The 10,652-nt window shown below is 50.8% G+C and overlaps 3 protein-coding genes across 3 annotated transcripts; 2 read left to right on the top strand and 1 right to left on the bottom strand.

Annotated features, from left to right (window-relative positions):
• Nucleotides 1-336: 336 nt before the first annotated feature.
• FMAN_06024 (uncharacterized protein) lies at nucleotides 337-2,388 on the bottom strand (the record flags this gene model as incomplete). The annotated part of the gene is made up of 2 exons (XM_041827247.1): nucleotides 337-622; nucleotides 674-2,388. The coding sequence occupies 2 exons, from the start codon at nucleotides 2,386-2,388 to the stop codon at nucleotides 337-339; spliced, it is 2,001 nt and encodes a 666-aa protein (XP_041678229.1).
• Nucleotides 2,389-5,722: 3,334 nt separating this feature from the next.
• FMAN_06025 (uncharacterized protein) lies at nucleotides 5,723-6,997 on the top strand (the record flags this gene model as incomplete). Its single annotated transcript, XM_041827246.1, has 1 exon — nucleotides 5,723-6,997. The coding sequence occupies one exon, from the start codon at nucleotides 5,723-5,725 to the stop codon at nucleotides 6,995-6,997; it is 1,275 nt and encodes a 424-aa protein (XP_041678228.1).
• Nucleotides 6,998-8,543: 1,546 nt separating this feature from the next.
• On the top strand, nucleotides 8,544-10,620 carry FMAN_06026 (uncharacterized protein; the record flags this gene model as incomplete). Its single annotated transcript, XM_041827245.1, has 2 exons — nucleotides 8,544-9,131; nucleotides 9,184-10,620. The coding sequence occupies 2 exons, from the start codon at nucleotides 8,544-8,546 to the stop codon at nucleotides 10,618-10,620; spliced, it is 2,025 nt and encodes a 674-aa protein (XP_041678227.1).
• Between the last annotated feature and the right edge of the window lie 32 nt (nucleotides 10,621-10,652).

Raw genomic sequence — 10,652 nt, 5'->3', positions numbered from 1 at the left:
TAAACGCCTGTAGTCCCAGGATCAAATCTCTCACACGCCAATACTCCCACAAATCTGGAAACCTCATAAGGAGGCCATGCCGGATCATCCATGATCCGCAAAAAAGCCTCGGAGAGTGCAAAACAAAGGAAAAAATGGGGAGGACTCGGGATTCCCGGTGTAAGTAGTTGTGGGCGGTGTATGCTGCCATAGCATGATGACAGAAAGTTAAGTGTGCTGAGTTGGAGCACACCTTTTGTTTGAATGTTGTTTCTCTTTTCAAGAGTGTTACGCTCAACGCTGGCGTCGAAGATTTTATGGCGTGAAACGAGAACCATTTGCAGATGACGAAGGATTCTAAGCCCCTAACTCGCTCACAGCGAAGGATGGCGTGGTTGGGTTTAGTGAGTGGCCACCCTGGGTAGGTGTCTTGGCCATTTGGGCCATTGTTTCGCGCTCAGCCTTCTCGCGTTCCCGTTGTGCCTTCTCCTGCTTAGTGATACGGGGTTTTCGGGTGACAGAGCCACCTCGAGATCCAGGTCCTCCGCCGCGGCCGCTGCCTGTCCCGCCTCTGGTCGACGCACCTCTTCCACCTCCCCTGCTACCTCTTCCACCCCGTCCACGCTTAGGGGGACCATCATGGCTATTACTTGTTATTGCTTGATCACATAAGACAAAAAAGGAAGATACATACCCAGCAGCTGGCTTCTCGACCTCGGGTACAAGAGGGCCGGAGTAGACAAAGAACCCGTCACGGCTTGCTGCCGCCTGAGCTTCCCATAGGAGCTCTGAATCGTCGACAAAATCATCATCAACATCGTACTGATCCTCCTTGAAATTACGCTTCTTCTTGGGCTTGGCCTGGGCATCAGGGCCGCTGGTCGCGCCGTTGTCGGGGTTGCTAGCCTCGGCATCGGAGAGATCGACGGACATTTCATCACCAGATTCGCGGCCCGATTCCGCCTTTTCTAGAGAGGCAGCCGCCGCAGCGATGCGAGCCTTGCGGTCTCGGTTGGCAGCCAGGCGAGGGTGAAGAGCATCCCATCCATACCGTTCCTCAGCCATGCGCATGAAATTGACATATCTGTTTGTCTCGCCAGCCTGGATAGGTATACTGAGAACAATGGTTGGGGCCTGGGCTTCTTCCCCTGGCTTAGCTCGACCAAAGTCGAGAATGGAACGGCCTTCACTTTCTCCCATATCATCGAGGGTGTCAGTCTTTGGCGTGGAAACTCCAGTGTGAGGCTTCTGCTTTGGCGATGACTTCTTAATAGGGCCATTAGAAATGGTTGTGAAGTTAGATTCTTTGATGACTGGCCTTTGAACGGGTGGTGGTGGAGGTGGTGCATCCTTCTTTGCTTCCTGCACTGGTGGTCGCGAAGAAGGAGTTGGTGTCAATATGCCGCGAGGGTCTTTGGATGGTGATGGTGGTTGGGATGGTTCATGTGCCTGGAAGCGAGACTGGTTCGAGGGTGGCTGATATGAGCTGCGCGATTCATTCCCACCAAGAAGGCTAGCAATGGTTGGCGATCGATTAGGCACTTGAGAAGCAGGTCTTGGTGAACCAGAAGTAGACGGGTAAGGGCTATGAGAAACCATTGTCTCACGAACAGGATCGTAGTTACCGCGGATAGGATCGTAGCTTTGACCGCTGGTACGAACAGGTATAGATGTAGAGCTATTATGCTGAGACTGAGGTTGGGTCTGGGGTTGAGACTGTGGTCGTTCCACAGGCGTATCCGAATTTAATATGTTCTGCATAAAGTGTTCACGCTTCAACATCTTTGGTGAATAACGTTGTTCGGGTTGATGTAATGAAGACGATGTTTGGCGGTTATGATGAGCAGGTGACAATGCTGATATATGGGAGATATCCGACATGCGTCCCTGGCCGGCGGATGATGCAGCTTCGGCAAGAGACTTTGAATCTCCCGGGATTTCACTCTCGCCATCTGCAGGGGCAATCTTTCTCTTGCGTGGCAATGCTGGCGCATTAGGATCGCGAGGTTTCCTAGGCTTTCGAGAAGCCTTTGCTGCATCGGCACCGTCCGAATTTCGAGGTTTCACAATGGTACCAGGTTTCCGTCCAGGCTTCTTGCGCGGCACACCTGCAGCGGTTAATTGGACCCATTGGTTGTCGACAAGTGCGTATCGTCTAGGGGGGCCTGTGCCTGATTGGGGTGGCATAGGCGGTGGAGGGCGTTCGCTATGATTCTGGTGGCCGATGTGTTGATATTGGCCATCGCTGGAAACGACGACGATCTCGTCATAGTCTTGCGGTGCTCGGCTACCGGATCCATTTCGTGATGGTGAACCAGGTTCTGATAGCGATCCGGAAGGAGGCGATGATAGTTCGCCGGCTGATGAGTCGTATCGTGACATAGACGTGTCGGCGCCTGTCGCAGCCATGCCGAGGTGTAGAGAGGCAACGAATAGCCTTGTGCAGCGCGTATTACAAGAATGTGAATAGAAACACCAATACAGGCGGTTATTGCATCTGACAAATTGATTGCCAAAATTGGAAACAGAGGATATTAATGCTAGAAGTGGGCAAAGGAACCTCGCATTTGCAGCATCAAAACCCAAGGATCAGATAAAGCGTCGCGTAGGGCAAGGCTGTGATTCAAACCATCGAATGTCGATAAGGCAACGAATAGCGGTCGACGGGTGGTAGTGAGTGGTACACGCTAAATGGCACCGAAATGCAGCGTCAAAGTGAGTACCAGGTACAGCGAATAGAAATGCCTGGATCTATAGCGTGCGGGCCTCGTCAGAAACGGAATGGTTGCAAGCGGGAAAGCGTCCAGTCGGAGAGTGACGAGGTGAAACGAGCTGTGAGTGGCCAGAATGTGGAGTGCAGGTGCGGGCGGTGGAGTAGGTCGAATCTCTGAATAGCCTCAAGATCTCGGGTTGGGAAACGACTTTGGCAGTGAATGCAGCCTTCCAGAAGGAAAAAGTGAGCCGGCTGCAGGGTACACGTCGCTTGGAGGACGTCAAGAGGTACTGCCACACCAGGCGCAGAAAATAACGACAATTTGGAGATGATTGAGATGTGCAAATAGTGTCAAATTGATGAATTCTGACGAATTCGACGATAAAAACCACTGGTCGTTGTTGGGAAAAATATGTGGGAGGTGGATGTTTGAGTGAGAGAGAGGAGGGAAAGAAGGGAAGAAAAGGGAGGAGAAATGAGATGGGGATGGCTACGTTTTTTTTCGGGGCGACGACAATATTTCTTATTTTCCAGGCCAGGAAGGAGAAAAACGGGGCAGGCCAACAGCTTCTCTTGTTGCCAGCAGCTAAATAAGAATGCTACGACTCGGAAACAACAAGAACGACGAGACGAGACGAGACAGACAAGGCACAAGGTACGGTACGAGAAGAAACGAGCGAGGGGGGAGGGGGCGGACCATGACAAGCATCACCAGAAGAAAAGGAAGGGAAAGGACAAAAGGGAAATTGTATCAAAAACCGCCGAGGGGCGTGGCTAACTCTAGAACAACCAACCTAATGAGATGGGACTCAAAATAGGCATCGACAACACCAGGGAACCAGCTAAGTTAATGGTGATAGGGGGTCTACCAAGTAATTAGGTCATGCCATGGCATTGGATGCTGGGGACGGATGGGACAGGACAGTGCAGTACAGAGTCAAATCCATCAGAGGGAGCAAGTGAAAAGAGCCAGCAGACCCGAGCTTAGCGGGGGGGAGAATGAGTAAGATGTAAGTTAATGGTAGACTCAAAAAGACATGCATAGGCGGAAGTGATAGAGAAAACAGACTTCCATGCCCGTTGACGCACGGATACATATTTTCTTTAGAGTAAAGGTAAAGGTAAAGGTACCGACCAACTCAGATTCCATGTGTAACATCCGTAGAACATGACAAGGGGGGTCGGGTCACCTTTCGCAGGTGAGCTGAGGGGATAAGAAAAGGCGAGGCTCTGAATATATTACAAGGTCTGCTTATAGTGGAAGTCTGGTACGGCACTTGGCCAAGTATTTTTGACACCCTCATCCAACCACCGAAACTTTTCTTACTCCCCAGGGCAGGGTTGAGGTTCCATTCTTAGGTAGGTACCTTAGTACATACCTTGGGTAGCGTGGGGAAAACTGCCTGCCTGCAGTGGACTGTGGACTCCAATCAATCTCTCGGTTTCCATTGTGACATGTATCCTTTTGTACTACCTCAGAGCGCTATCTCTTGCAACACGTCATTTATCCGCTCACCTCTCAGCTGCAACAGTCATACCAAAATCACAAGCAATAACGGCCTCGTGATATTGATCAATTCGTTCAGAGTCAGCACCAACTTGACTAATCACCTTCTTACCTAGTGACAAACATCCCAGTCCAGCCCAGCCCAGCCCATCGCAGCGATGAACTGCCCCCCCCTTGAATGGTGTGGACCATCTAATCCCGAAACCAGAATCGTTGAACCAAGCTTAGGCGCGGCACGTCGACAGGGATCCAACGCGGCTGCAGTAATGGCTGCATCAGCCACAAGTTTGTTTTTTTCGGCCAAGGTGCTACTTGAATGTGGCTTTTTTTGTAATTTGTTCTTTTTCCAATCTTCTGAATAGCCTCCCAATTTGCAGTTTGAGGCTGATATGAATATGTATCGTCATGGACTTCAGAGGGATTGTTTGTGAGTTTTCTCCATTGATGTTGAAGCTATCGGTCATTCGGCCATCAAATGATGTTGCAGGGGTTAGAACTCTACACGGTACTGTACGCCATGAATATTGTACCTGTCATCCACTGTTGCCTCTTGGAACTCATTGCTTAAGTACCAGAGATTCGTTTGTGACGTTTCCCTTTGGTAATCAGACTCTATTCATTCCACTAAATCCGACCGCGTCAACCTTGACTCCGCCCGATTTCCAGAGGCATTCATTTCTTGACGACTAGCGAAAATACAAACACGTAAAAGTTCAGCAAGAATAGGGGCGCATAATAAACACTCGAACTCTCCTGGGGCTTGTTTTGTTACAAACAAATTGCATCGAGTACCACATCAGAAAGCTTAACGATTGAAAGCCACAGATGACAGTCTGAGCATGGTTCTGTGGCACAAGGGTTCTGGAACTCAAGAGGAACGAGAATCGATCGGCGCTAATGCACCACTATCCCGGTCTAATCTGTGGCGGTGCGACATACCCTCACAATTAAAATCGTCTGTCTCAGGAAACGAAACTCAAAAGCCCTGTTCCAGTAACAAATGCACATATGATATTATAGCAAATTCTTTTGAGGGTAGCAGGAATTTCGGAAAAGTGTCAAGGGTTGTTTTTATATTGGCAGGGTCTTCTTCTCATTTGGGCACAGAACGATCAATAGAGGAAAACCGGGGACTGAAGCTCGAATTTCCAATCCTCAGTACCTTTTACGAGTCATAACGTGTTTTCGCCTGATAAAATACATCCACAAATAACAACTCGGGATACTTTCTCCTTCTCTGGATAGACTGGCACAACCTTGATTATTTTGTATTTTGTCTTGTTTATTCTTGGAAGCTTAGTATTGGTATTTCCATAAATGCTCCATTAATCCAAGTCATTCAAATCCTTGCACGTGGCACATTCAAACAAACGCGCTACTGGATGTGGGGTCACACAAGGCCCCTGACCCACAAGCATTTCTCCGCGGTTCTCTCCACTGACTAAAGATAAAATAAAAAAAAGACGTCAGATCCAAAGCTAGAGAGAGATCTCGTCCATGCTGACTGCGTATACATCACCAGAATGGATCCGACACTTTTGATCAACGACATCGTTGAGCACGATACTTCCACAAAGAAGCCTGCTGAGTTTAACGACCTGCCTATATCCTCTACCGGTTTCCCTCAACATAAAAGAAGATGGAAGACCTCCGCCTTCAAGCAGAAGCGCGCCGGAGCAGCCGGATCAACAACGCCTGCCGAACAACCTAAAGCCGGAAAGCCATCTCAAGCTTCGTCTTCAGATGTAGATTTTAAGGATATTGAGAGACAACGCATAGACCAGGAGAACCAGCAGAAGATTGCAAATATGACGCCCGCCGAGATCGCTCAAGCCCAAGAAGATATCATGAACGGTTTGAACCCGGCTCTCATTCAAAGGTTGCTATCGCGGGCCAATATCGAAGAGCCTACTGGTCCCTCGCCTTTTGATGCACCAAAACAAGAGAAACAACAAGAAGCACAAGACCCTCCACCTTCGATTAAAGTCGAAGACGCTGCCACGAACGAAGTACCGGGGAGCACCTCGGCGACTACACCCCACGCTCGCAAGGCCTCAATAGATTCGGCATCGCAAAGTTCCCATTCAGTTTCCCAAGAACCTTCATTAAAAAAGGTGTCGGATCACTACGATGAAGACAAAGCTCCGACGCAAATACCACCCGATCTGTTTCCTATTACCGACCAACCCAAGTCGGTTCATTTTCCTGTACCACCAGCTTTGGCCGATCTCGACGCTTCCGACCCGAATTTCTTAGAATCGCTGCACAAGAAATATTTTCCCAATCTACCCGCCGACCCTAGCAAGCTCGCATGGATGGCACCTATTCCTACCGAGGACAGCCCGGCTGACAAAGACTCCTCATACTATCCGCATCCCGAGATCGCTGTCAACGCTCTGCGCTTCGACCTTCAGGGCCGATTCTTATCGCCAAGAGTCAGCCGATCCATTCCTTCTTCGAAGGGTTTACACCACCACGGCGATGCCCCCGAGGCTGCAGGATACACAGTTGCGGAGCTAGCTCATCTTGCCAGAAGTGCTGTTCCTGCGCAAAGATGTATGGCTTTCCAGACATTGGGGAGAATTCTCTATCGTCTCGGACTCGGTGAGTGGGGCAAGAGTGAGGATGACCCTATTGCTATGGGAATCTGGGCAGCTGTCAAGAAGGGAAGGGTCCTCGATAGCTTGACTGAGGCTGCCATGAACGAAGGCGGTCACAGAGGAAGCCGAGTCTACGCTACTGAGGCGTTATGGCTGTTTGAGAAGGGTGGCTGGAAGGAGAAATTCAAGGGCAGGTGATCGTGCCATTCCCGTTCTACAACAACTTGGTTACATGACTGATTCACGATAATGAGACAGCAAAATACAACCTGTATTTGATAGAGGAACAGCACCTTGTCCGATGTTGGAACACGTGCAGACCCATCGATCCAGTTTATTGACAGCATCGGTGCTATAAACTCGGCTCGTCAATGCCAATTGGTGCCACGTAGCCATGATAATAAAAGATGTAGCAGGTGCTTGGCGTGGCAGACATCGGACCATGCATTCTTTGAGTAATAACAGAGTCCATTGGTTTTGTTTTGGGTAGTGATTCACTTATCTTCCACTACCTAACTATCAAAGCTTAACCAGGCGTAGGATGAAGGTTGACGCAATACCTTGTCACAAATGATCAACAGAGGCACCACAGACAGACCTTACATACCATAACTAAAAGGGGGGACTATGTGGTTGATGGCGTGACTATAGCCAATGATAACATGTTCTATGGAGTTCAAGCTGATGAATGGAATAAACACGCTCAAAACAACTATGTGTATCAAAAGCACAAGGGGCTCTTGTGACTCGAAGGCAATGGCTTATTAGCACTTGGAATAGAATAAAGGATCCAATGCATTTGGTGCTCCCGTTGAAAGAGCCTAACAGATAAGGAAAGGTTCGGGGAGCACTCGACGATCTTAGCACAGTTGGCTGTGGTTTCTGATCAAAGAGAAATCTGGAGCCGCATGCACAGTAAAAATAGGTCAGGTAAGTAAGGTAGGTTTCTGAACTCAAGTGAGACAGTGTGAAAGCCGAGTCAAGGGCGAACGGTTGGCGGTGATTATGCGGTGTGTGGCTAGGTTGTACCCGTTAAGAAACAAAAAGGGAGGCCACCTCAGCGGGAGCCTCCACTGGGCTTGGGCACTGGGCTGCCTACCACCTACCACCTGGGCTACCTTACGTAGGTACGGAAAAAAAAGAATGGGAGCCTGGTCCGGCCTAACGAAAAAAAAATCCATATTTACCTATGCTTGGTGGCCAAAGCCGTCAACTTCTTTCTCTTCCCTCTTGTTTCGTTTCCCTTCAACCAAAAACATCACGGCACTGCCGCGCCAATTCCTCCTCCTTCTCCCTCCCTCTGGGTGACTTGCCGTCTTCTTTTTATCTTCCTTCCGGTCATCGAATCAGTCAGTTCTTGTCTTATAACTTCGCTTTGTCGGCTTCGCTCAATCGCAATCGATCGATATTCCCCCGCCACTTTTTGTTTGTTGCTCCGCGACGACTTCAAACAACAACTCTCGATCCAAACCCTTTGCGAGTCGGATCCAGCGCTCTTGATCCCCTCTCAAGCGACTATTTGTACTGCTCTTCGTTGCGCAGTCAAAGAAAAAGGACAACGCTTTTGGCATTTTGCTCTCCCGCTTACTCGCCCAATCCGAATCTGAGCCTAAGCTTTCTGCCCCACGATCGCGATCTACATCGACCGTCGATAAGTGCACGCACACGACACGACAGAACTTTTTGACAACCGGCCCCAAAAAAGACTTACGCAAGACACGAGACACTGTGACTTTCACTAGCCATGGCGTCTCCGCTGCAGTTTGCCTACCGAACCCAGAAGGACATCGGCATCACCGACGCCGCGCCCGTCTATCAGCCTCTCGCTGGGTTCAAGAAGCCTGAAGGTAACCTCCGGTGCTGTACCTACTCGCCATGTGGTCGCTACTTCGCTTGGGCCTCTCCCGAGGCTGTCACTATCATTGATCCCTCAACTTCCCAGCAGGTCCTCTCCCTCCCCATCTCCAACGTCTACGAGCTCGGTTTCTCTCCTCGCGGTACTTTCGTCATCACCTGGGAACGCCCTGCCAAGGATGAGAACGGAGATGCCACCAAGAACCTCAAGGTCTGGCGTGTTGTGGAGGAGGATGTCTCCGGTCAGGACAAGCAGCCCCTCGGCCGCTTTGTTCAGAAACAGCAGCAAGGCTGGAACCTTCAGTACACAGCTGATGAGAAGTACTGTGCTCGTCTCGTTACAAATGAAGTCCAGTTTTACGAGAGTCACGATCTCGTCAAGGTCTGGAATAAGCTCCGAGTCGAGGGTGTCACCAACTTTGCTCTTGCTCCTGGCAGCCAAAACCACGCCGTTGCCGTCTTTGTTCCCGAGCGCAAGGTCAGCAAATAACCAAAGCAATTTTCAAGAAGGGTATACTGACAACTTCCAGGGCCAACCCGCTGCCGTCAAGGTCTTCAACGTCCCTCTTTTCACCAACCCAATCTCCCAAAAGACCTTCTTCAAGGGAGACAAGGTCCAGCTGAAGTGGAACAAGCTTGGCTCCAGCCTTCTGGTGCTGGCCCAAACCGACGTTGATCGCTCAGGCAAGAGTTACTATGGTGAGACCACGCTGTATCTGCTCAGCACCACCGGTGCTTTTGATGCCCGCGTGTCCCTGGATAAGGAGGGTCCCATTCATGATGTTTCTTGGTCCCACAACTCGAGAGAGTTCGGTGTTGTGTATGGTACCATGCCTCCCAAGGCCACCATCTTCAACCACCGGGCCGTTGCAACGCATTCCTTCCCGATTGCTCCTCGCAACACTATTACTTTCTCGCCAAACGGTCGCTTTGTTTTGGTAGCAGGTTTCGGCAACCTTGCTGGTCAGATCGATGTTTACGATCTCGAGAAGGATTTCCGCAAGGTTACCACTTTTGAGAGCGGTAATCCCAGCGTCTGCGAATGGAGCCCTGATAGTCGCTACATCATGACTGCCACAACCTCTCCCCGACTCCGTGTTGACAATGGCGTCAAGTTATGGCATGTTAGCGGCAATCTCATGTATAACGAGGATATGGTCGAGTTATACAATGTTGTCTGGCGACCTCAGGGTCCCGAGAGCATTGCTCCCGGTGACCCTTTGGCCCCCATTCCTACGCCTCATGCCTCTGCTACGGCCTACCTGGGCTCGGTCAAGACTCCCAGCAAGCCCGCTGGTGCCTACCGCCCTCCCGGCGCCCGGGGTCTGGCCACTCCTCTGCACTTCAAGCGTGAGGATGAGGGCGGTGCCGCCCACGTTGTGAGCAACGGACTACCCAACGTCGGTCCGAACGGTTTTGGTCGCCCTCGCCGCGCTGTGCCCGGTGCTGATTTGGCTGATCAAGCTCCCACGGTTAGGACCGTCCCAGGAGCTGAACCCTTAGGCGATGAAAACTCGTCCAAGTCTAAGAACAAGAAGAAGAGAAACAAGAAGAATGCTCAGGGTGAGGGCCGGCCTCAAGGCGAGCCTAACGGTGGAGCTAGCCTGGCGCCTCCTCCTCACGACCGAGGTCACGGCTCCGGCCACGAGGGTCGCAGCCCCGAGCGACGAAATCACCGTAACCGGAGCCAATCGCGTAACAATCAGGCCCGAAGCCGCAGTAACACTCACCGCAACGGCCATGGACACCATGCTCATGCAAGCCAGGGTGCCGGAAGTGGTGCTCCTGATGCAGCACAGAACCCTAACGCTAAGAAGATCCGCAGTCTCCAGAAGAAAGTTCGCGCCATCGAGGACCTTGAGATGCGTCTGGCTGGTGGAGAGAAGCTCGAGGATACCCAGCTTAAGAAGATCAACACCAAGTCGTCCGTGCTTAAGGAGCTCGACGGATTGGAGAAGGGGAACTAAAGGACGAACGACTTTGGGGGTTGATAGGGGAC

Source organism: Fusarium mangiferae, assembly GCF_900044065.1.
Source record: "Fusarium mangiferae strain MRC7560 genome assembly, contig: FMAN_scaffold002, whole genome shotgun sequence".
Taxonomy (NCBI): Eukaryota; Fungi; Ascomycota; class Sordariomycetes; order Hypocreales; family Nectriaceae; genus Fusarium; species Fusarium mangiferae.
Note: the sequence above shows the minus strand (reverse complement) of the source record. Positions and strands in the feature narration are given on the sequence as shown.